This window comes from Atractosteus spatula, chromosome 14, assembly GCF_055471065.1.
Source record: "Atractosteus spatula isolate fAtrSpa1 chromosome 14, fAtrSpa1.hap1, whole genome shotgun sequence".
NCBI lineage: Eukaryota > Metazoa > Chordata > Actinopteri > Semionotiformes > Lepisosteidae > Atractosteus > Atractosteus spatula.
This window is the reverse complement of record NC_142719.1, coordinates 31,260,358-31,286,030: the sequence shown is the minus strand read 5'-3', so window position 1 is coordinate 31,286,030 and position 25,673 is coordinate 31,260,358. Positions and strand designations below refer to the sequence as shown.

At 57.1% G+C, this 25,673-nt stretch overlaps 1 protein-coding gene across 1 annotated transcript; it reads left to right on the top strand.

The window, feature by feature from the left end:
• The first annotated feature begins 222 nt into the window (after positions 1 to 222).
• fam53c (family with sequence similarity 53 member C) lies at positions 223 to 24,177 on the top strand. The gene is made up of 5 exons (XM_088932928.1): positions 223 to 288; positions 7,137 to 7,380; positions 7,614 to 7,671; positions 12,137 to 12,942; positions 23,747 to 24,177. Exons 2-5 carry the CDS (start codon positions 7,300 to 7,302, stop codon positions 24,020 to 24,022), a joined length of 1,221 nt encoding a protein of 406 aa, XP_088789054.1. The 5' UTR covers positions 223 to 288; positions 7,137 to 7,299; the 3' UTR covers positions 24,023 to 24,177.
• The last annotated feature ends 1,496 nt before the right edge of the window (positions 24,178 to 25,673 follow it).

Below are 25,673 nucleotides of genomic sequence, written 5' to 3'. Positions count from 1 at the left end.
GGGCGAAAGCACTTTTTAGTTAAAGGGGAACAGTACACTACGGTTCTGGGCAAAAGCGGATAAAAAAATACTAAATACAAAAATGGTAACGCCATCCTGTTGACGTGGAGGCCCATGTACCGATTCGGTTGTCCGTGTGGATCCCCGATTTCGTTTCTCGACACGTTGAGAAAGAACCCCCCCCCCCCCTCGTTCTCACCGGTGGTATCTCCCGCGGTATTTATTCCCAGCGCGAGGCCTGTGGTTGCTCCGTGCTGCTCTCGGTTGCTAAGGAGATCCTTCGGGCAGGTAATGCGGACATTATCTCCGGCGAGCGCTCAGTCGCGATGGGCTGGCACAGGCTCAGGGGGTTTCTCTGCGATAGATACCACGGGTCGTGACGAAAACCCGTTCCTGAAAACGCTGAATAATATTGCTCGTTTCTCAATTCCCGATGTGTGTGTTTCCCTTCGGCACGAGTACCGGGTAGAGTTGCTGGAGATCAATTACAGATGCACCATAAATCCTGTTTTTCATTCCAGGGGTGTTTTTTCTAAAAAAAAAAAACGGGGATAGGCGTTTCACGTTACTTCTCGTTTTGTCGCGCAGTATGGAGGCGAGATGCTTGCCGTTTCTGTACGAGTAAGGCACGTTATCTCAGTTTGTTTTTTAAATGTTGTATTTAAATTGACCCACCTATAGCGAGCGAAGGCTCTTTCCCCCCCTCTGTGTTCGCCAGCTACATCACTGGTTGCTAACACCGTAGGAGTAAAAATGGAAAACAAGCAGGAGACGGCGCTCGCCTATAAATAGTAAGTTATTGATCAGCTGCTGTAGCGATTTATTGTCTCTTGCAGTGGTGGCTGCCGGGGAGGTTTTGCCGTGCGTGTATGTCGCGTGTTTATTCGCGTGGGGCTGGTCGAGCGAATTGGTCATGACGTTTAATGACATTAAAGCACAAACAGTCTCGTCGCCAGCTCTGTGTGCAGGCAGACTCGCTCACCCCGGTCCTCCGCTCCCTGGCTCGTTACTAAGGCAACGGGCCGGACCCGTTTCTGCCGGGCGGTCCCCACTCGGGTGCGTGTCTGTGTGTGCCTGGCGTGGTGGCTCCACCGTTCTCCTCCTAAATTAAAAAATGACCAAAAAACAAAAAAACCCCGACAACCGCCGGCCTTTTCCTGAGCCCGTGTGGTCAGCTCTTGACACGCGTGGTTCCTCCCCCCCCCCCCCCCCCCCATCTCATCTGTGGACTAACGCAAAAACGAGCCGAAAAATAATGGCGAGCCGCCGAAGTTGCCAGAAAGTTGGATTTCTGTCCCTGCTGCTTTTCTTTTAATCCCCCCCAAGATGCAAAACCGGCCATGTGAAGATTTGCATAAGTGTCATAAATCAGGGAGACACGCAGTCTCGCCCCGAGCAGAGCCAGGGACGGATCAGACGGCCGTGAGGACCATGTGCTGCGGCTTGCGAGACGGGCACTGCCCTGGAGCTCAAGTCCTCTGGAAACTCGGGCTCTGCCGGGACAGCTCTGTCTTCACTTATTTTTATCTTGTCCAGCGCCAGACTTGGGCTTTATCCAAGGGTCCTGTATTACATTGTGATTCCATGTGTGCAGCAGCATATGTCACCATTGACTTGGAAGAACCAAGCTGGTTTTTAGCTGATTAGATCCGAAAATTCTGATCAGAAATTCAGCTGCAACAAAGTATATACAACTGCTAAAGCCTGGAGTGGATCAGACTGCTGTGCACTGGGAGTGTGACTGACAGCACTGTAAAGCCTGGAGTGGATCAGGCTGCTGTGCACTGGGAGTGTGACTGACAGCAGTGTAAAGCCTGGAGTGGATCAGACTGCTGTGCACTGGGAGTGTGACTGACAGCACTGTAAAGCCTGGAGTGGATCAGGCTGCTGTGCACTGGGAGTGTGACTGACAGCACTGTAAAGCCTGGAGTGGATCAGACTGCTGTGCACTGGGAATGAGACCGATGAACAATTCATGTGACCACAGAAGTTTAAATTTTTTTATTGTTTGAATATGGTCTGGTTTTGAATGGTCAGATGCAGGTGCTATGCTGTTGGCAATCGGTGAGCAGGTTTATAGGCACTCATTGCAAAGTTCATGCTTTGTTCTGCTGTGCCTGCAGCGAACCCGCACTGGGAAGGGGCTATCTCTATGGTGGGAGGGTCTTCCTCCATGGCTGTGCTGGTGCCTGACGAGGGGGGGTCTGGTTCCGGAGTTGCGCTGGTGCCTGACGAGGAGGGTCTGTGGTTCCAGATCTGCACTGGTGCCTGACGAGGGGGGTCTGTGGTTCTGGAGCTGCACTGGTGCCTGACAAGGGGGGTCTGTGGTTCTGGAGCTGCGCTGGTGTGCGAGGAGGGGGGTCTGTGGTTCTGGAGCTGCACTGGTGCCTGACGAGGGGGTCTGGATCCAGAGCTGCATGGGTGTGTGACGGGGCGGGGGGGTCTGGATCCGGAGCTGCGCGGGTGTGTGACGAGGGGGGTCTGGATCCAGAGCTGCGCGGGTGTGTGACGAGGGGGGTCTGTGGTTCCGGAGCTGTGCTGGTGTGTGACGAGGGGGGTCTGGATCCAGAGCTGCGCGGGTGTGTGACGAGGGGGGTCTGTGGTTCCGGAGCTGTGCTGGTGTGTGATGGGGGGGGTCTGGATCCGGAGCTGCACGGGTGTGTGACGAGGGGGGTCTGGATCCAGAGCTGCGCGGGTGTGTGACGAGGGGGGTCTGGATCCAGAGCTGCGCGGGTGTGTGACGAGGGGGGTCTGGATCCGGAGCTGCGCGGGTGTGTGACGAGGGGGGTCTGGATCCGGAGCTGTGCTGGTGTGTGACGGGGGAGGGTCTTGATCCAGAGCTGTGCTGGTGTGTGACGAGGGGGGTCTGGATCCAGAGCTGTGCTGGTGTGTGACGAGGGGGGGTCTGGTTCCGGAGCTGTGCTGGTGTGTGACGGGAGAGGGTCTGGTTCCGGAGCTGTGCTGGTGTGTGATGGGGGGGGTCTGGATCCGGAGCTGCACGGGTGTGTGACGAGGGGGGTCTGGATCCAGAGCTGCGCGGGTGTGTGACGAGGGGGGTCTGGATCCGGAGCTGTGCTGGTGTGTGAAGGGGGGGGTCTGGATCCGGAGCTGCGCGGGTGTGTGACGAGGGGGGTCTGGATCCAGAGCTGCGCGGGTGTGTGACGAGGGGGGTCTGGATCCAGAGCTGCGCGGGTGTGTGACGAGGGGGGTCTGGATCCGGAGCTGTGCTGGTGTGTGACGGGGGAGGGTCTTGATCCGGAGCTGTGCTGGTGTGTGACGAGGGGGGTCTGGATCCGGAGCTGCGCGGGTGTGTGACGAGGGGGGTCTGGATCCGGAGCTGTGCTGGTGTGTGACGGGGGAGGGTCTTGATCCGGAGCTGTGCTGGTGTGTGACGAGGGGGGTCTGGATCCGGAGCTGCACGGGTGTGTGACGAGGGGGGTCTGGATCCAGAGCTGCGCGGGTGTGTGACGAGGGGGGTCTGGTTCCGGAGCTGTGCTGGTGTGTGACGAGGGGGGGCTGCGGACCACCAGGCCTCCCTCTGTGGAGCCTCTCTAAAGGACCACGCTGGTGCTGCTGGAGCACTGAGGAGCACTAGGCCTCCCTCCGTTGTCTCTCTCGCCCTGTTTCGGCTGCTGGTGTCGGAGTATCCGCTGGCATGGCCGCAGGCCGATACCGTGTTCACGCCAGGGGGGTCCAGGTTGGTCCAGATCCAGTCCCTCTCTCGTCCGTCAGCCTGGCTAAGGAGCCTGGGCAGGGGCCGCCGTCCCCCTCTGTGGACGCGGGAGATGGAAAGAGACCCTAAGTGTTGCTCGGCTGATTTAATTTGGCCTTCTGCTTCCGGGGTAGGGTGCGTTTATGGCAGAGGGCAGATGCTCCTGTCCTCCTGCGTGAGGCTGGCGAATTCCCTGCCCCCCGTGAACTTGTTGAGATTCCGATCAGTGGCTTGACTAGACAGGGCAGGAAGCTACTCTCTCTCTCCCTCTGGGATGTGGTGTAGTCAGCTGCCAGGATGTCTGGGCTTGTCCGGGGACGGCCGATTCCTAGGGCTTGCCTAGGTTTTCCGTTTGTGTTTCCCCAAGCTGGTTCCCATGGTGTCTCGTGGCCGGGGGGTTTTCACACGGCTCTTCCTTCAACACAGACCGCGGCTGGGAGCGGGGATCTGGGATCGAGGGAGGGAGTGTGGGGAAGAGGGGGAGGGAAGTGAATAACCGGCACTCTTCCACTTCTGGGATCAAGGAGGAGAGAGGGGTGAGAGGAAACAGAGGAGAGGAGAGGGGAGGACAAGAAGAGAGGAGGGGGGGAGGGGTGACAGCAGAGGACCGGTGTTTCTGAAGGAACTCGCGGCGCAGGCGCGTGAAGTCATTTTCTGAATTATGTGTGGTTGGATAAGAGGCGTAATGTGGTGGTTGAATTGAGAAATAAGACTTATTCTGTGTTCTATTTTAATCGCGGGGAAATAACCTGCAATATCTTAGAAGCAGGAAGGGAGGGACAATGAGAGAGGCTGGAGGAGGCTGCTGGGGCTTGTTTTTAGTTATGAAGAAAGTGATTAGGTCCCCGGTGTACAGCAGCCTGATCCACTCCAGTTTCAGCAGCTGCAGGACTTCTGTAAATATCAATGATGGAGTTACGGAAGTTTCAGAGCTTGATATCTCCAGCAGCTGGTGTTGCTTCTGTACCAGAATTGTGTAGCTGATAAAGCCTGGAGTGGATCAGACTGCTGTGCACTGGGGGTGACTGACAGCAGTGTAAAGCCTGGAGTGGATCAGACTGCTGTGCACTGGGAGTCAGACTGACAACACTGTAAAGCCTGGAGTGGATCAGACTGCTGTGCACTGGGAGTCAGACTGACAACACTGTAAAGCCTGGAGTGGATCAGTCTGCTGTGCACTGGGAGTGTGACTGACAGCGCTGTAAAGCCTGGAGTGGATCAGACTGCTGTGCACTGGGAGTGTGACTGACAGCGCTGTAAAGCCTGGAGTGGATCAGACTGCTGTGCACCGGGAGTCAGACTGACAGCACTGTAGTGGATCAAACGGCTGTGCACTGAGATTCTGTGGTTTCTATGAAGTAAATACACCCACAAAAATCTAGCTCAGGGCTAGAGGATGGGGGCGTGAGTGGAGCAGCACTTTAATTACATGTTGATGAGTGTAATTCTTCCTCCTTCCATCTCGCTGCTAAACCGAGATCTCCAGAACTCCAGCCCCTCCTGGCCCTCATCGCCCTCTGACCTCTGTGTTTCACCTTCCTCGCCCCTGAGGGTGGAAGTGGTGGCGGTTGCAGGACTTGTGCCTTATCTTCAGGCAGCTGGCTTTCTTGCTGGGTGTGTGTTTTGCGTAAATGTGTGCGAGCAGACTGTTGGTACGGGCTCAGGAGTTGGTCTCCGTGCTCGTATCTGTGCTTTCGTGGAGCTGGAGGTGCACAGATAACAAGAGCTGCTGTACTTGTCTTCCCTGTGGATCCAGCTATCAGTCATGAACCTGTTTTAAAGAGAGAAGGAAGCTGGACCCGGTGTTGCCGTAGATAATCATCAGCCTCATGCTTGTCCCAGGCTCCTGGGCAGTCCTTCTGGTTCCCTGTGTCTTAGCAGTCAGATTCACTACAAGTTTTACAAGTTTTACCTGCTGCAAGGATGGGTCTTAAAACCTTTTACTTTATTGTAAGATAACACTTTTGTATCTTTAATTTCACTCTTAAGTCCGTATGTATTTTCTGGATTATACAAGTGTGTACATTGCGCAAGAGTTATTAAGGTGATCAAACCACCTTTAATTTAAAGTCTGTGCTATGGAGGGCAGACATCTGCACATGCCACAAACTCACTGTCCCCTCAGCGCTTTGCCCTGACCCTCTCAGATTCAAATTCAAAGAGCTTTATTGCCAGGACTGATTAATTGTCAAAGCTGATACAAATAATACAATATTTATAGTGCAAACATAATATACGACGTTTACAGACATCGCATTAAACATTATTGGGAGACAGGCTCACTGTCTTTCTCAGGCTGTGCCAGGAGATCACACGATGGGCTGCAGCTCTATTGAGTTTCCTCTCCCAGTAGGATCGGAAGCTGTTCTGGTTCTGTCAAGTGTGGGAATTCTGGGATTAGAATTGTTATTTTAAGGGAGAATGCTTGTCTAATCCCAGAGTATTTCTCACAGTGCAGCAGAAAGTGTATCTCTGTCCCTGCTGCTCCCTGCTGGCAGTGAGAACACAGCCTGTCCTCTCTGGACAGTCAGGTCTGTCTGTGTCCAGTTTCTATGGCCAGGCTGTGGTCACTGAGCCTGTCCTCTCTGGACAGTCAGGTCTGTCTGTGTCCAGTTTCTATGGCCAGGCTGTGGTCACTGAGCCTGTCCTCTCTGGACAGTCAGGTCTGTCTGTGTCCAGTTCCTATGGCCAGGCTGTGGTCACTGAGCCTGCGCTTCATCAGGGTCTGTATCTCTTTGGTGTTTCTTATCCTGGTCAGATACTCAGCAAGAGTGTATTGTCTTCTTAGGGTCAAGTTTATGTTGTGTGTGTCCCAGTGCGTGAGGTAGCGTTGTGTGTGTCCCAGTGGGTAAGGTAGTGTTGTGTGTGTCCCAGTGGGTGAGGTAGTGTTGTTTGGCTTGTCTTATGCTTTGATTGACTTTGATCCATGATGTTCTAGCTGTGCTGTCCTGAGGTTGGCTGGTGTCAGTGAGCTTCAGGACCAGCTGTCTGAGGGGGCTCTTCTCTGGGCTCAGCAGGGCCTTGTGGTGGTAGGAGCTCTGGTCAGTGTGTTTCAAGTGTAACCAGTATTTTATTTTATAGCTCTATTCTGTATGCTGATTAGTAATGGATATTGGCCTAATAAAGCCCTGCACACATAGTTAGGTGTTTTTCTCTGTACATGGAGAATGTTTTTACAGAACTCTGTGTGCAGGTCTTCCATGGGATCTTTTATGGGGTCTTTGTCCCATTTAGTGTAATCCTGGTCTGTGAGTGGACCCCATACTGTACTTCACTGCTATATAGACCTCAGCCAGATCTTTGTGGCAGCGTTGACATCAGAGAGCCTCATTCTAATCTGAAGGAGAAAGCCCGGTGCGCCTGATGGTGCTCTCGGTGTCAGTGATGGGGGTGACCCCTGACCCTGTCTCTCTGTCTCTCTCAGGCTGTAGAGATGGCGCTCCTGGTGTCAATCATGGAGTCTCAGTGAGTCGCGGGCTGGGCAGCCTGGCCCAGAGGGGCGGAGCCAGCGCCACGCTCGCCAACGCACGCACGCACGGACCGACCAAGGCTTCCCCCGCCTCCCCCCCGCCCCGCCGCCCGTCGCCATGGTGACCCTCATCACCAAACAGCTGCAGAAACAGAGCCTGGACGACCACACCTACCACAGAGCCTTCACCCTCAGCCTGGTGAGGGAGCCCACTGCTGTCCCGTCTGCGTCCGTCCCGTTGTGTGTGGATCTCGTCTCTCCCTCTGTCCCTCTGTGTGAAAGTGCAGCCCGATGGCCCTGATGTCGCTCAGATATGTGTGGTCTGATCCCGTGGAGAGCTGTATCTCTGTTTCAGCTGTACGGCGGTGCTGGGGAGCACTCGGGTCCTGAGCTGTGATCTGTGGGCTGACTGCCTGTGTCTGTGTGTTTCAGTCAGTGCCTGAGCCCCCTGGCCACGCAGGCTGCTGGACCACCTATGGATTGACGCCAGGTAGGGGTCACCTTGGTAACCGCATCCCTCTTTGTCCTGGGTTTGACAGTGTAATAGCCCCCTACCACACATTGGGGTTCGACTCTGGGTGCTGACGGTTAGACAGGACAACACTCAACTTCTTTTTTTTTCCTCCCTCTTTGAAAAAAATCCATTCCAATGTTTCTGGATTTCCAGCTGATATTGAAGGAGCTCCTTATTTTCGCTGTTAGCTTTTGAAGGATGTGGGCTTTTGAAGGATCCCTACGGCTTTCGGGGTGCAGGGTCCAGACATCGTAGTTGTGTCCTTGGTATCTGGGGTCCTCAGAGGCTGAGAGGCAGCCAGGGTGGGGACTGGGACCAGGACTGGGGACCCCTGCTGCAGACACCCTGACCCTCCAGGACTGGGGACCCCTGCTGCAGACACCCTGACCCTCCAGGACCAGGACTGGGGACCCCTGCCGCAGACACCCTGACCCCCCAGGACTGGGGACCCCTGCCGCAGACACCCTGACCCCCCAGGACTGGGGACCCCTGCCGCAGACACCCTGACCCTCCAGGACTGGGGACCCCTGCCGCAGACACCCTGACCCTCCAGGACTGGGGACCCCTGCTGCAGACACCCTGACCCTCCAGGACCAGGACTGGGGACCCCTGCTGCAGACACCCTGACCCTGCAGTACTGGGGACCCCTGCCGTAGACACCCTGACCCTCCAGAACTGGGGACCCCTGCTGCAGACACCCTGACCCTGCAGGACTGGGGACCCCTGCCGTAGACACCCTGACCCTGCTGCAGCGGTGCCTCCCTCCTCAGCATTGTGAGCCAGAAAGAGCTGATTAATCCTGAAGTATCTGAACAGCACCGGCCACATTGTGCTGGGAAGCGACCAGGCAGTGCTGTATGGCAGCAGGCAGCTTGGAAAGAGCTCCTCCTCTTCACCTCAGGTGGGGAGTCCTGGTCCTGCAGCGTGCTGAGCTGCTGTGCAGCCTCTTCTTCAGAAGGAAGAGCTCTGACTTGGGAACCAGAGGAAGATTGTTGTTGAAACCCATACCCTGGCTTCTGTTCAAGAAACAGCTGGCCGAGTTCCTACGGTCAGGACAAGAGGCTCTCCCCGCACAAAGGGTGGTGGGAGTGTGGAGCAAGCTGCCCAGCTATCGTTGTTGAAACCCATACTCTGGCTTCTTTTCAAGAAACCGCTGGCTGAGATCCTGCGATCAGTTAGCTACCAAACGGCCTCCTGTACTCATCCGTGACCTTTGCATTGAACTTTTGCGTGTCTCTGCTCAGGGCAGGCGTGCGACCCAGCTCGGTGCTCTCGGCAGGGTGCGAGCGTGGCGTTGCGCAGGAGCGTGCTTGCTGACAGCGCCGTTTTGCCGTGGTCGTTTCTGAAGTTTAGACCTGACCCGTTTTCTTTTGCTGTGGGCAGCCGAGCTAGCTGGAGACGAGAGCACGTCAGCGGTGTGTGCGCCCCGGGCCCGCGCTGCACATCTCCCTGTCGGAAGGTGCAAATGTCACCTCTGGGCTGCCTCCCGCACGCCGATCTCTGTGCGGTCTGGGTGCACGAGGCCGAGGCCGCGGTGAGCGAAACCGAGAGAGCAGAGCCCCGCGCGGGGCCGAGTCAGGACGCCCACGCCGCCGTCGTGTTTTTGTTTTGTTTCTTTACCGTAAGAAGTGCAAACTCGAGAGCCAAGGTGCTTCAGGCGAATAAAGACGCCATGAGTGTCTGTGCCCTGGCGCTCCTGCAGTGACGGGGAATGTCACTTTTCACAAGCCAAATCCATTACCCTAACAGCGCAAGTGGTTATTTTTGTAAACTGACAAGAACTCGGGGGGGGGGGCATACTGGCATACTTTAAAAAAATTAGTTTACTCAAACTCCTGTGTGACTGTGAGACTCTCTCCTGCACCGGGCCCTGGGCTCCTGCTGTGTGACTGTGAGACTCTCTCCTGCACCGGGCTCTGGGCTCCTGCTGTGTGACTGTGAGACTCTCTCCTGCACCGGGCCCTGGGCTCCTGCTGTGTGACTGTGTGACTCTCTCCTAGACCGGGCCCTGGGCTCCTGCTGTGTGACTGTGAGACTCTCTCCTGCTCCGGGCCCTGGGCTCCTGCTGTGTGACTGTGAGACTCTCTCCTGCACCGGGCCCTGGGCTCCTGCTGTGTGACTGTGAGACTCTCTCCTGCTCCGGGCCCTGGGCTCCTGCTGTGTGACTGTGAGACTCTCTCCTGCACCGGGCCCTGGGCTCCTGCTGTGTGACTGTGAGACTCTCTCCTGCACCGGGCCCTGGGCTCCTGCTGTGTGACTGTGAGACTCTCTCCTGCACCGGGCCCTGGGCTCCTGCTGTGTGACTGTGAGACTCTCCTGCACCGGGCCCTGGGCTCCTGCTGTGTGACTGTGTGACTCTCTCCTGCTCCGGGCCCTGGGCTCCTGCTGTGTGACTGTGTGACTCTCTCCTGCTCCGGGCCCTGGGCTCCTGCTGTGTGACTGTGAGTCTCTCTCCTGCACCGGGCCCTGGGCTCCTGCTGTGTGACTGTGAGACTCTCTCCTGCACCGGGCCCTGGGCTCCTGCTGTGTGACTGTGAGACTCTCTCCTGCACCGGGCCCTGGGCTCCTGCTGTGTGACTGTGAGACTCTCTCCTGCTCCGGGCCCTGGGCTCCTGCTGTGTGACTGTGAGACTCTCTCCTGCACCGGGCCCTGGGCTCCTGCTGTGTGACTGTGAGACTCTCTCCTGCTCCGGGCCCTGGGCTCCTGCTGTGTGACTGTGAGACTCTCTCCTGCACCGGGCCCTGGGCTCCTGCTGTGTGACTGTGAGACTCTCTCCTGCACCGGGCCCTGGGCTCCTGCTGTGTGACTGTGAGACTCTCCTGCACCGGGCCCTGGGCTCCTGCTGTGTGACTGTGTGACTCTCTCCTGCTCCGGGCCCTGGGCTCCTGCTGTGTGACTGTGTGACTCTCTCCTGCTCCGGGCCCTGGGCTCCTGCTGTGTGACTGTGAGTCTCTCTCCTGCACCGGGCCCTGGGCTCCTGCTGTGTGACTGTGAGACTCTCTCCTGCACCGGGCCCTGGGCTCCTGCTGTGTGACTGTGAGACTCTCTCCTGCTCCGGGCCCTGGGCTCCTGCTGTGTGACTGTGAGACTCTCTCCTGCACCGGGCCCTGGGCTCCTGCTGTGTGACTGTGAGACTCTCTCCTGCTCCGGGCCCTGGGCTCCTGCTGTGTGACTGTGAGACTCTCTCCTGCACCGGGCCCTGGGCTCCTGCTGTGTGACTGTGTGACTCTCTCCTGCACCGGGCCCTGGGCTCCTGCTGTGTTGCTGTGTGACTGTGAGACTCTCTCCTGCACCGGGCCCTGGGCTCCTGCTGTGTGACTGTGAGACTCTCTCCTGCACCGGGCCCTGGGCTCCTGCTGTGTGACTGTGAGACTCTCTCCTGCACCGGGCCCTGGGCTCCTGCTGTGTGACTGTGAGACTCTCTCCTGTGGCTAGTGATGGCTGGCCAGCTGTGTCCTGGGGGACTATCGGTGATCAGTGGCACTCTTGCTTTCAGGTGCTCCATTCAGACAGCTCTGTCCTCCCCTCTCTAGCTCCTGTCTGAGCAGCTGTGGGCTGTTCTTGCTCTGGGGTGTGGCCCAGCTCGTATTCAGGATGTAAGCTACTCGTCCTTCTACAGTATGGGTAAAACAGGCTCATCAGGGAGTCCTGGAAGACCTCTTTTATATTCTTTTTAGTTGGTAACGTCTGTCTGGCCAGAAAGGCATGTGCATAAGGAAAGACTTATGCTCGGGAGGGGTACTCAAGACTCCTGCATTTCTAGAGTGAAGGACTTAACCCTTTGTTGCCCTCTGCCTGGGCCAGGACAAGATGGAAAATGCCACACGTGTTCATGCATGTCTGAATTGACCAATCCTTTTCATGGACACCGAGGAAGCAACAAAACACAGAATGTTAGAGTATATACTTAAACATGTAGAATTTAAAGCCAGGGATGTTGTTGTTTTTTTCAATGCGCTCCTGTAGAAAATTATGCTCAGTTTCAAACACCACAATACAAGAAAGTTAGTGTTGGGTTGGAATCAGTCCAGAGCAGAGTGACCAGATCTATTCTGGGGTATCAGTCTGTGCAGAGCAGTGAGGACTGCGGGGACACTGGTGATCTGGCTGTGCAGAGGAGTGAGGACTAGGTGATACTGGTGATCTGGCTGTCTGCAGAGGGGTGAGGACTGGGTGATACTGGTGATCTGGCTGTCTGCAGAGGGGTGAGGACTGGGTGATACTGGTGATCTGGCTGTCTGCAGAGGGGTGAGGACTGGAGGACACTGGGAGGATATTTTGAGGTTTCTTTTCCTTTCTGTTTCAGTTCTCTCCACACGTCTGCTCTGTCTCTGCTTTTCCTACACAACAGCAGCTGGGCTAGGGTGCAGTGATCATCACTTCAACTTCCCTTTTCTTCCTCTTGCCTCGTTCCAACGTCGTCTCTCTCTCTCTCTGCAGAGACCAGCTGCTGGAGGCTGTGCTCCCCCAGGCCCGGTCTGCAGGACAGCTCGGCCCCGGCTGGCGTGGCCCTCGGTGCGCCTCCCGTAGGCGGGGGCGAGGCGACGCGGCAGCTCCTGGTCCCCAGCACCTCAGTGACGGACCTGTCCTGTCCCGGCGCGCCCCCTGCCCCCCCGCCGCCCCCCAAGCGCCACTGTCGCTCGCTGTCCGTGCCGGAGGACCTGTCCCGCTGCCGCGCCCCCTGGCGCCCCAGCGGCTCCAAGATCTGGACCCCCGTCAAGCGGCGGTGCCACAGCGGCGGGGGGGCCGGAGGGTCCTGCCCGCTGCAGGGGCCGCAGAGGCCCCAGAGAGCCCCCAGCTCCTCCCTGCCCTCCCCCAGCAGCCCCACCTTCTTCAGCCTGGCCCTGTCCCCGGACTCCCCCCTGCACTGGAGCTTCCCCTGGGAGGCGGGGGCGGAGGCAGGCGGGGGGGGCTGCTTCTTCCCCTCCCCGCCGTCCTCCTCCTCCTCGCCCCTCTTCTGCGCCCCCCCGCCGCCCCTCTCCCAGCGCCGCTTCTCCCTCTCGCCCGTGCACATCCAGGAGGCCGCCGCCCGCTTCCTGCCGCCGCCCCCCGGGCCCCCCTCGCCCTCCTCGGCCTGCAGCACCCCCTCCTGCTCGCGGCGCGCCCCGCCCCCGGCCGGCGGGCTGCCCCGCAGCCAGTCGCAGCCCTGCGACCTCCACCTGCGCAAGCCGGGCATCAAGCGGCGCCGCGACCCCGAGGGGCCGCACTGCGCACGCCCGGGGCTGGACTTCGGCAAGATGGCGCAGGTGAGGGGTGGGCGAGAGAGCGTGGCTTCACGCAGCGGGGCCGTGCGCCGAGCGGGGAGACCGGGGCTCTCGGCAGGAAGGGCCGCAGGGAGCAGTGGGCTTGCGGGGAGGCTCATGGGTTCGGTTTGTGATGTGTGTGTGTGTGTGTGTGTGTGTGTGTGTTGTAGTGAGCTGTACTGGCTTTGGGAGCCTTTCTGGCTGCTCTGGTCACCCCGTCCAGAGCGCCATCCACATTTCCGCTGAAAACCTGGAGAGAGAACAGAGGACACAACACTAACCACAAAAGGGAGCACACCACAACTCGGCACTGTGGTCTGGGCCTTGCCAGCCTCGGAGGCCTGGTGCAGATGCTCGTGCATAAGGCTGGTGCTGATGTGTGAATATTGCAAAAATTTGTAAATATTGTAAAGCATATTTCAAGATTCCTGTGGTGTGACAATGTTGACATAGCATTTTGAAAGCCTTTCTCCTGTTTGTCATGAGTGTTGGTGGTACAGTGTGAGTACAGTGGTGTTGGGGTACAGTGTTAATATGATGTGTTGGGATGGTACAGTGCCAGTACAGTGGTGTTGGGATGGTACAGTGCCAGTACTGTACATGAGGTGTCAGAGTGGTACAGTGGAGTCTGGGTGGTACAGTGTCAGTATGAGGTGTTGGGGTGGTACAGTGTGAGTACAGTGGTGTTGGGGTGGTACAGTGTCAGTATGAGGTGTCAGAGTGGTACAGTGTGAGTACAGTGGTGTTGGGGTAGTACAGTATCAGTATGAGGTGTTGAGGTGGTACAGTGTCAGTATGAGGTGTTGGGGTAGTACAGTGGAGTCTGGGTGGTACAGTGTTCATACAGTGGTGTTGGGGTGGTACAGTGTGAGTACATTGGAGTCTGGGTGATACAGTGTGAGTACAGTGGTGTTGGGGTGGTACAGTGTCAGTATGAGGTGTCGTGGTACAGTGTGAGTACAGTGGTGTTGGGGTGGTACAGTGTCAGTATGAGGTGTCAGAGTGGTACAGTGTGAGTACAGTGGAGTCTGGGTGGTACAGTGTGAGTACAGTGGTGTTGGGGTGGTACAGTGTCAGTATGAGGTGTCAGAGTGGTACAGTGTGAGTACAGTGGAGTCTGGGTGGTACAGTGTGAGTACAGTGGTGTTGGGGTTGTACAGTGTCAGTATGAGGTGTCAGAGTGGTACAGTGTGAGTACATTGGAGTCTGGGTGGTACAGTGTGAGTACAGTGGTGTTGGGGTGGTACAGTGTCAGTATGAGGTGTCGTGGTACAGTGTGAGTACAGTGGTGTTGGGGTAGTACAGTATCAGTATGAGGTGTCGTGGTACAGTGTGAGTACAGTGGGGTTGGGGTGGTACAGTGTCAGTATGAGGTGTCGGAGTGGTACAGTGTGAGTACAGTGGAGTCTGGGTGGTACAGTGTCAGTATGAGGTGTCGTGGTACAGTGTGAGTACAGTGGTGTTGGGGTAGTACAGTATCAGTATGAGGTGTTGGGGTGGTACAGTGTCAGTATGAGGTGTCGGGGTAGTACATTGGAGTCTGGGTGGTACAGTGCGAGTACAGTGGTGTTGGGGTGGTACAGTGTGAGTACAGTGGTGTTGGGGTGGTACAGTGTCAGTATGAGGTGTTGGGGTAGTACAGTGGAGTCTGGGTGGTACAGTGTGAGTACAGTGGTGTTGGGGTGGTACAGTGTCAGTATGAGGTGTTGGGGTGGTACAGTGCGAGTACAGTGGTGTTGGGGTGGTACAGTGCGAGTACAGTGGTGTTGGGGTAGTACAGTATCAGTATGAGGTGTTGGGGTGGTACAGTGTCAGTATGAGGTGTCGTGGTACAGTGCGACTACAGTGGTGTTGGGGTGGTACAGTGTCAGTATGAGGTGTCGGAGTGGTACAGTGCAAGTACAGTGGTGTTGGGGTGGTACAGTGCGAGTACAGTGGTGTTGGGGTGGTACAGTGTCAGTATGAGGTGTCGTGGTACAGTGTGAGTACAGTGGTGTTGGGGTGGTACAGTGCCAGTACAGTGGTGTTGGGGTAGTACAGTGTGAGTACAGTGGTGTTGGGGTGGTACAGTGTCAGTGTGAGGTGTCGGGGTGGTACAGTGTCAGTACAGTGGTGTTGGGGTGGTACAGTGTGAGTACAGTGGTGTTGGGGTGGTACAGTGCCAGTACAGTGGTGTTGGGGTAGTACAGTGTGAGTACAGTGGTGTTGGGGTGGTACAGTGTCAGTGTGAGGTGTCGGGGTGGTACAGTGTGAGTACAGTGGAGTCTGGGTGGTACAGTGGAGGCATAATGCTGTTGGTGTGGTAAGTGTCTCCTTGTGTCTTTTTGGGTCCCTCCAGGGGACAACAGGAGGGCACATGTCTACAGGGGAGAGGAAGCCAGTTGTTCTTTGTGGCTGCTGATGAAATGCTTATCTGAAATCGTAGGGACTTTTTACATCTTTTTTTAAAATCTCACAGGTGTTAAGAAGCAGCTCAGAGATTTTTTATGACGAATTAAAAGTAGATGAAAAATTCTTACATAACACACTCCACTTACACATAAGTATGTTTTAAAATTGTTTACTAATGCACTTAAAGAGTGTCCTTGTTTTTCACAGGTCATGCTGTGAGATCTCTGTGTGTGCAGTATTATTAAATGAGGCAGTGTGTGTGGGGATCGCGAGTGTGGCGCTGCGTGTGTGTGTGGGGATCTCGAGTGTGGCGGTGCGTGTGTGTGGGGATCTCGAGTGTGACAGTTTGTGTGTGTGTGGGGATCGCGAGTGTGACAGTGTGTGTGTGTGGGGATCGCGAGTGTGACAGTGTGTGTGTGTGGGGATCGCGAGTGTGACAGTGTGTGTGTGGGGATCATGAGTGTGACAGTGTGTGGGGATCTCGAGTGTGGCGGTGCGTGTGTGTGGGGATCTCGAGTGTGACAGTGCGTGTGTGGGGATCTCAAGTGTGACTGTGTGTGGGGATCGCGAGTGTGACAGTGTGTGTGTGGGGATCGCGAGTGTGACAGTGTGTGTGTGGGGATCACGAGTGTGACAGTGTGTGGGGATCTCGAGTGTGGCGGTGCGCGTGTGTGGGGATCTCGAGTGTGACAGTGCGTGTGTGGGGATCTCAAGTGTGACAGTGTGTGTGTGGGGATCGCGAGTGTGACTGTGTGTGTGTGTGTGGGGATCTCGAGTGTGACAGTACGTGTGTGTGGGAGTGTGACAGTGCGTGTGTGGGGATCTCAAGTGTGACTGTGTGTGGGGATCGCGATTGTGACAGTGTGTGTGTGGGGATCTCAAGTGTGACTGTGTGGGGATCGCGAGTGTGACAGTGCGTGTGTGTGTGGGGATCGCGAGTGTGACAGTGCGTGTGTGTGTGGGGATCTCGAGTGTGACGATGTGTGGGGATCGCGATTGTGACAGTGTGTGTGTGGGGATCTCAAGTGTGACTGTGTGGGGATCGCGAGTGTGACAGTGCGTGTGTGTGTGGGGATCGCGAGTGTGACAGTGCGTGTGTGTGTGGGGATCTCGAGTGTGACGATGTGTGTGTGTGGGGATCTCGAGTGTGACGGTGCGTGTGTGTGTGGGGATCTCGAGTGTGACAGTGCGTGGGGATCTCGAGTGTGACGGTGTGTGCGTGGGGATCTCGAGTGTGACAGTGCGTGGGGATCTCGAGTGTGACGGTGTGTGTGTGGGGATCTCGAGTGTGACGATGTGTGGGTCTGAAATGGGGTATTATTCTCAGCTCTTTTTAAGGCAGACAGAGAGGGGGGGAAGTGAGCTTTGCGATCTGCCAGGCTGTGTTTCCTGTTATTACTGTCTAAATATACTCTCCTCTGTTGGAGGCGTAGGGGAGCGGAATAGATTTATGTGGGAAAGGCGTTTTGTGCTCTTTGTACTTCAGCAGCAGTACAAGCGTTAACCGTTTTGCTGCCAGCCTGCGCAGTGCAAGCGTGGCCGACAGACACTGCTGCTCTGCAGGTGCCGCCCGTGTCTGGGGAAGGACCCCCGTCCTTGCAGGAAGTGCAGGGGCTCCTCTGGAAGTCCTTTACCCCCCCCTTCCTCTGGGGGGGTGGGGGGGTACCCAGTTTCCGTGTTTGTGTTCGCACCCCTGTCTGCCTGCAGGGGATGCTGTGATGTTAACGCCGGGCCCGTTGTTGCTGACAGAGAAACTGTTGACAAGCAGGCTGCCTGGCATTGTCCGCGGCCCAGAGAGCGAGCTGGGCTGAACTGAGCCGGGCCGAGCCGAGCTAAGGACGAACGTGCCCTTGCTGTCGCTCGGCGGCAGCACGGGGGCGGGGAAAAGAGCACGAGCGCTTGTGCTGGGATTGTGGGAAGGAGGGCTCACCTCTCGGGATCCCGGAGATCCGCAGAGTGCGAGCCACCCGGACTCCTGCGTCCCGTCGGTGCGAGGCCCCTCTCGGTGTGCGCTCCGCAGAGGAGGAAAGGGGATCGTTCTGGGAGCTGGCGCGTTGAGGGGTGTTGAGGTGGCACCTCGGGTTAAAGCTCATCTCCCTCCGTCATGACAGTCCCTGGGGGGGGCAATTCCCCAGTGAGTGACCCCTCCCTTCCCCGCAAAACATCTCCTGCGGCCGTCTCGAGGGGCAAATCGGGTCTTCTGATCGCAGCCGGTTCTCCAGTCCACTGGGTGTGACTTGCCCCCGACCCGCGTTACAAGACAACACCCTTAACCCCTTTTCAGCTCAGTGCATTAGTATTGTAAGTTTGAGAAAGGCTGCAGCTTGTCAGTCCTCGTGTTGCTCCCTGCATTGTGAAGCCCACCCTCCTGGTCTTCCCTGTGGTACACAGCTAGCAGCCCCCTCCTTCCGCAGAGCAGCTCCCCCACTGCCTGATCGTCCTTCGGCAGCTCCTGCTGGATCCTGTACCCAGCTGCTGTTGTGTGGACCCCCCCTGCCAAGACCCCTGCGCTGTCCTCCCCTGTCTTGTGTCGGCTCTGGGGACGGACAAGCCTGGTCCATGAGGACTAACGCGCTTTCCCTTTCCAGACGGAGCCCGGCTCTCATTTCCTTAACCCTCCTCCGCCTTCCCTCTCGGCTGCAGTGGATGTTTTCCTGTTGCGCAGTGTTTGCACACCCAGTCACTCAGTGCTTTAGTGGTGTTGGGGGCGACAGTACATTGCGCTGCATTTAGGTGGATTGAAGCATCTCGCTCACAGAAATCTGGTGAACAGAAAATCAATTGTCTGTTGCTAACAGAAGCTCTATTCTCCATTTTCCAATTGACCAAGGCCTCTGACCCCTGGACAGTATCTACAGTACAGACCAGCACGACCCTGGACTCCGGGCTTTACAGTGCTGTCAGTCTGACTCCTAGTGTACAGCAGCCCAATCCACTCCAGGCTTTACAGTGCTGTCAGTCACACTCCCAGTGCGCAGCAGTCTGATCCAGTCCAGGCTTTACAGTGCTGTCAGTCACACTCCCAGTGCACAGCAATCTGATCCACTCCAGGCTTTACAGTGCTGTCAGTCACACTCCCAGTGCACAGCAGTCTGATCCACTCCAGGCTTTACAGTGCTGTCAGTCACACTCCCAGTGCGCAGCAGTCTGATCCAGTCCAGGCTTTACAGTGCTGTCAGTCACACTCCCAGTGCACAGCAATCTGATCCACTCCAGGCTTTACAGTGCTGTCAGTCACACTCCCAGTGCACAGCAGACTGATCCACTCCAGGCTTTACAGTGCTGTCAGTCTGACTCCCAGTGCGTAGCAATCTGATCCACTCCAGGCTTTACAGTGCTGTCACTCTGGCTCCCAGTGGTGTCCTCTGGCTCAGGTTTCTCTGCTGTATGGCCAGTTGCTTCAGGGCCGCAAGTGTTATCGTCCACATGCGGGGGACACCCCTCGACCCTGAGACTCCGAGGCTGGGTTTGGGGGGGGGGGTTCACGCTGTGTAAAGGTCTTGGCCGTCCCAGCCCTGTGGAAAATGACTGACACAACCCTCCCCACCTCCCGCCGTGCTGTCAGGTCAGGCGGCCTTTCACAGCGCAGAGGCAGCCAGCCTGCCGGATTGAAGTGTAAATCGCTGTTGGCGTTCGCCCACGGCGCGCCGCCCTCCCAGGAGCCCAGCACTGACGGGGGCAGGGCCTGACGCAGATGCTCCCAGGGAGGACTGACATTCCTCTTGCAGGGAAGTCTGGGCAAGTGCTGGGTGCCCTGCAGTAACTCCGTTATTGGCCAAGGCGCGCCATCCTTTCTGCACAGACGCACGTGGGCGCGCGTGTGCGGGGGTGTGTGTGTGTGTGTGCGTGCGTGCTCTTGGGACGAGCGGGGCCTTGGCAGAAGAGTTGATACGGTTTGCTCGTAGAGGGTAAATATTTGTATCGGCTTCTTATTCTTAAAAACCAAACGAAACCCAACAGCCGCTGCGATCTGCCTTTGAGGAGGCTCCAGAGCGTCCTGGCAGGGGGCTGCCCGGAGAGGTGAAGGCCCCACGCACTCCTCCACCCCCCCCCGGAGTCCTGGCTGCAGCCCTGGCTCCGGGAGAAGGCACGGTGCCTATTTGCATACGCTTTGCATACAGCTGGCTGCCCAGAGCCCCCTCTGCCAGACTCCCGGCCCCAGGCCGTCTTCCTGCCTGCCGGCGTGCGGGGTTTCTGCTCTGGAACCTCGCGCTGAAAGCTGCTTTTGTTTGGCCCGGCAGTGAGATCGATGGTGACCTTAGTCACCGGCTGCAAGGAGGGGCCGGGTTTTTGGAGACGGAGAAAAGGGAAGGATCTTCTTCCTGTGGTCCATTGCTCGCATTGATGTCTTTACGCACATGGGGACTGTTTGGAGCTAGCAGCTGAATAAAACAAGCCAACCCCCATAGTCCTTCACACAGATCCCACGAAATAGTACTGATTCAGCGAATCGGGCCCAGTGCATAGCAGTCTGATCCACCCCAGGCTTTACAGTGCTGTCAGTCACACTCCTAGTGTACAGCAGTCTGATCCACTCCAGGCTTTACAGTGCTGTCAGTCACACTCCCAGTGTACAGCAGTCTGATCCACTCCAGGCTTTACAGTGCTGTCAGTCACACTCCCAGTGCACTGCAGTCTGATCCACTCCAGGCTTTGCAGTGCTGTCAGTCACACTCCCAGTGTACAGCAGTCTGATCCACTCTAGGCTTTACAGTGCTGTCAGTCTGACTCCCAGTGCCAGTTCCAGTCCAGGTTTTCCCATTTTGTTTTGTTTATTTGACAGAAAAGTGATTTAGGAAAATGAGGATTAGCAACTGTGTGAGTGTACAGGCGGTCAGGATCGGTGTCTCAGTGTGGTGTGAGTGTACAGGCGGTCGGGCCTGTGTCTCGGTGCGGTGTGAGTGTACAGGCGGTCAGGATCGGTGTCTCGGTGCGGTGTGAGTGTACAGGCGGTCAGGATCGGCGTCTCTGTGCGGTGTGAGTGTACAGGCAGTCGGGTCTGTGTCTCTGTGCGGTGTGAGTGTACAGGCGGTTGGCCCTGTGTCTTGGTGTGGTGTGAGTGTACAGGCGGTCGGGCCTGTGTCTCGGTGCGGTGTGAGTGTACAGGCGGTCAGGATCGGTGTCTCAGTGTGGTGTGAGTGTACAGGCGGTTGGCCCTGTGTCTCTGTGCGGTGTGAGTGTACAGGCGGTCAGGATCGGTGTCTCTGTGCGGTGTGAGTGTACAGGCGGTTGGCCCTGTGTCTCTGTGCGGTGTGAGTGTACAGGCGGTTGGCCCTGTGTCTCGGTGTGGTGTGAGTGTACAGGCGGTCAGGATCGGTGTCTCGGTGCGGTGTGAGTGTACAGGCGGTTGGCCCTGTCTTGGTGCGGTGTGAGTGTACAGGCGGTCAGGATCGGTGTCTCGGTGCGGTGTGAGTGTACAGGCGGTCGGGCCTGTGTCTCGGTGCAGTGTGAGTGTACAGACGGTCAGGATCGGTGTCTTGGTGCGGTGTGAGTGTACAGGCGGTCAGGATCGGTGTCTCAGTGTGGTGTGAGTGTACAGGCGGTCGGGCCTGTGTCTCGGTGCAGTGTGAGTGTACAGGCGGTCAGGATCGGTGTCTCGGTGCGGTGTGAGTGTACAGGCGGTCAGGATCAGTGTCTCAGTGCGGTGTGAGTGTACAGGCGGTCGGGCCTGTGTCTCTGTGTGGTGTGAGTGTACAGGCGGTCAGGATCGGTGTCTCAGTGTGGTGTGAGTGTACAGGCGGTCAGGATTGGTGTCTCGGTGCGGTGTGAGTGTACAGGCGGTCGGGCCTGTGTCTCGGTGCGGTGTGAGTGTACAGGCGGTCGGGCCTGTGTCTCGGTGCGGTGTGAGTGTACAGGCGGTCGGGCCTGTGTCTCGGTGCGGTGTGAGTGTACAGGCGGTCGGGCCTGTGTCTCTGTGCGGTGTGAGTGTACAGGCGGTCGGGCCTGTGTCTCTGTGCGGTGTGAGTGTACAGGCAGTCGGGCCGGTGTCTCGGTGCAGTGTGAGTGTACAGGCAGTCGGGCCGGTGTCTCGGTGCAGTGTGAGTGTACAGGCGGTCAGGATCGGTGTCTCGGTGCGGTGTGAGTGTACAGGCGGTCGGGCCTGTGTCTCGGTGCGGTGTGAGTGTACAGGCGGTCGGGCCTGTGTCTCTGTGCGGTGTGAGTGTACAGGCAGTCGGGCCGGTGTCTCGGTGCAGTGTGAGTGTACAGGCGGTCAGGATCGGTGTCTCGGTGCGGTGTGAGTGTACAGGCAGTCGGGTCTGTGTCTCGGTGCGGTGTGAGTGTACAGGCGGTTGACCCTGTGTCTTGGTGCGGTGTGAGTGTACAGGCGGTTGACCCTGTGTCTCTGTGCGGTGTGAGTGTACAGGCGGTTGGGCCTGTGTCTCGGTGCGGTGTGAGTGTACAGGCGGTTGGCCCTGTGTCTTGGTGCGGTGTGAGTGTACAGGCGGTTGACCCTGTGTCTTGGTGCGGTGTGAGTGTACAGGCGGTTGACCCTGTGTCTCGGTGCGGTGTGAGTGTACAGGCGGTCGGGCCTGTGTCTCGGTGCGGTGTGAGTGTACAGGCGGTCGGGCCGGTGTCTCGGTGCGGAGTGAGTGTACAGGCGGTCAGGATCGGTGTCTCAGTGTGGTGTGAGTGTACAGGCGGTCAGGATTGGTGTCTCGGTGCGGTGTGAGTGTACAGGCGGTCGGGCCTGTGTCTCGGTGCGGTGTGAGTGTACAGGCGGTTGACCCTGTGTCTCTGTGCGGTGTGAGTGTACAGGCGGTTGACCCTGTGTCTCGGTGCGGTGTGAGTGTACAGGCGGTCGGGCCGGTGTCTCGGTGCGGTGTGAGTGTACAGGCAGTCGGGCCGGTGTCTCGGTGCAGTGTGAGTGTACAGGCGGTCAGGATCGGTGTCTCAGTGTGGTGTGAGTGTACAGGCGGTCAGGATTGGTGTCTCGGTGCGGTGTGAGTGTACAGGCGGTCGGGCCTGTGTCTCGGTGCGGTGTGAGTGTACAGGCGGTTGACCCTGTGTCTCTGTGCGGTGTGAGTGTACAGGCGGTTGACCCTGTGTCTCGGTGCGGTGTGAGTGTACAGGCGGTCGGGCCGGTGTCTCGGTGCGGTGTGAGTGTACAGGCAGTCGGGCCGGTGTCTCGGTGCAGTGTGAGTGTACAGGCGGTCAGGATCGGTGTCTCGGTGCGGTGTGAGTGTACAGGCAGTCGGGTCTGTGTCTCGGTGCGGTGTGAGTGTACAGGCGGTTGACCCTGTGTCTTGGTGCGGTGTGAGTGTACAGGCGGTTGACCCTGTGTCTCTGTGCGGTGTGAGTGTACAGGCGGTTGGGCCTGTGTCTCGGTGCGGTGTGAGTGTACAGGCGGTTGGCCCTGTGTCTTGGTGCGGTGTGAGTGTACAGGCGGTTGACCCTGTGTCTTGGTGCGGTGTGAGTGTACAGGCGGTTGACCCTGTGTCTCGGTGCGGTGTGAGTGTACAGGCGGTCGGGCCTGTGTCTCGGTGCGGTGTGAGTGTACAGGCGGTCGGGCCGGTGTCTCGGTGCGGAGTGAGTGTACAGGCGGTCAGGATCGGTGTCTCAGTGTGGTGTGAGTGTACAGGCGGTCAGGATTGGTGTCTCGGTGCGGTGTGAGTGTACAGGCGGTCGGGCCTGTGTCTCGGTGCGGTGTGAGTGTACAGGCGGTTGACCCTGTGTCTCTGTGCGGTGTGAGTGTACAGGCGGTTGACCCTGTGTCTCGGTGCGGTGTGAGTGTACAGGCGGTCGGGCCGGTGTCTCGGTGCGGTGTGAGTGTACAGGCAGTCGGGCCGGTGTCTCGGTGCAGTGTGAGTGTACAGGCGGTCAGGATCGGTGTCTCAGTGTGGTGTGAGTGTACAGGCGGTCAGGATTGGTGTCTCGGTGCGGTGTGAGTGTACAGGCGGTCGGGCCTGTGTCTCGGTGCGGTGTGAGTGTACAGGCGGTTGACCCTGTGTCTCTGTGCGGTGTGAGTGTACAGGCGGTTGACCCTGTGTCTCGGTGCGGTGTGAGTGTACAGGCGGTCGGGCCGGTGTCTCGGTGCGGTGTGAGTGTACAGGCAGTCGGGCCGGTGTCTCGGTGCAGTGTGAGTGTACAGGCGGTCAGGATCGGTGTCTCGGTGCGGTGTGAGTGTACAGGCGGTCGGGCCTGTGTCTCGGTGCGGTGTGAGTGTACAGGCGGTCCGGCCTGTGTCTCGGTGCGGTGTGAGTGTACAGGCGGTTGGCCCTGTGTCTCGGTGCGGTGTGAGTGTACAGGCGGTTGACCCTGTGTCTCTGTGCGGTGTGAGTGTACAGGCAGTCGGGCCTGTGTCTCGGTGCGGAGTGAGTGTACAGGCGGTCGGGCCTGTGTCTCGGTGCAGTGTGAGTGTACAGGCGGTCAGTAAGTCAGCGTGTGCGAACTGACCCTGCCCTTCCTCTATCCTCAGACGCGCAGCAGTGACCCTCTATGCTGTGGTGACTGGGGCTCAGGAGCCTGCAGAGGGGGTATGTGTTTGGGCCAGGAGCCTGGTCTCGGGTGTCTCCTGGGGTCTCACAGCCCTCCTGAGGGGCTTGGAGTCAGCATCGGGCCCCTGAGTGAGAGCGAGGAGGAGGAGGAGGAGGACGACGACGATGACGACTCGAAGAGTGACGGCGAGGAACAGCAGGGGGTGTTTGAGAGGGACTGCACAGAGCTGGACTTGACGCTCATCGAGGAGAACTAGTGGAAATCAGCGCGCCATGGCCTCCGCGACCCCTGACCCCTCACCCCCGGGAGAGCTCTCAGGAACACAGCCACCCTCCCCACGGACCAGGGGTTTCTATAACAACCAGAATACTACTCTTAACAGTAACAATAATAAAATAATGATGATGCAGGTAGCCTTGGACACTGTCCTTCTGGCTGAATACATTCCAGGACCTTGCTCTTCTCTCTGTGCTGTGTCTCTGCTCCGCTCTCTGTCCGCCTCCTTTTTCTCTCCGCGTCCTTGTTTTGAGAGCAGTGATCTGAGATGGTGGTTGTTTTTCTCGGTTCTTTTAACACGCAGGAGTCATTGGGAAGCTCACCGTCGCCCTCTGTCTGCCAAACAGCGAACCGTTTCTGCTCTCCGGCGAGACTCGCCTGGATCAGCTCCAGCCTTAACGAAACAACAGCCTCCCTCCTCTTTCTAAACACAACCAGATGCGTGTCTGGCTGCTTTCTTCCTCTTCAGTTCAATTTCATTTCGTTTTAGGCTTTTTAAAAACATAACTTTCTAATGTGTACATTAGGATTCTTTTTAACTTCGCTGCAGTGGAAGAAGGAACTAAAGGAACGATTTATGCACTGTTTTGAATTCCGAACGACATTGCGAAGACGCCGCAGTGGTTCCGATGGGCGCCGCCTGTATTGTTCTGTACAGTGACCGTTTGTTAAAGAGACAAAAGTTTGTTTTTTTTCTTTGCGAGAATCCGGTTGGGACTCTTCGGAGAGGGAACGTTGGTCTGTCTTTTGGAAAATGTTATTGTTGTTTTTTAATTGTACGTTACCAAGATGGCAAATTTCTGCTCTTTAACACAGTTTGTGTACAAATAAAAGTTTATTAGAGATTACTTTTCCAAGAAAAAAAAAAGGCAGTCCGTGGTGAATGGCTCTTTTGGGGACAGGGGAAACTCGGGGGATCTGGGGAGAGATTCGGCACTCTGTCCGTCCTTTTAAAATAGAAATTATTTCTTAGCCAGTCGCTATCCCGAGAATAAAATCCCCGCTCGCTTTCCATTTTCCACCATTACAATTCCCACCCACAAGAGAGCTTGGCGTGACACACGTGTTTCCCAGCACTGGACACTGGTCTGGCTCTTTGCAGGAGACTGCGAGGGTTTGGGGACGGAGTGGGGTTCTGAGAGGCGGGTGTGCTGGCGGCCTGGCGCGGTCGTGGCGTTGTCGTCCCGCCCGAAACGGGTAATTTCACCCCAGTGCGCCCGGTATAAAGGTGGTAACTAGCTCTGAGCCGTCCAGTGGTACAGTGATACTGTACTATTCTCTAGTATAAAGGTGGTAACCAGCTCTGAGCAGTCCAGTGGTACAGTGATACTGTACTATTCTCTAGTATAAAGGTGGTAACCAGCTCTGAGCAGTCCAGTGGTACAGTGATACGGTATTATTCTCTAGTATAAAGGTGGTACAGTGCTAGCAGCTCCAGAAGAAGATGGGTTCTGTGCAGCGCAGTTCACAGAGACAGTGCTGTAGAGCTCTGCGGTCCCTTGCAGTCAGTGATCACCAGAATCCGGTACTTAAATCTCAGAGTGTTTGTGACTGAACAAGAGTGCAGCGCCCCCCAGTGGACATTTCACTACTTGCAAGTCTTTTCGTCCCTACCCTCTCCCCCTGCCTCT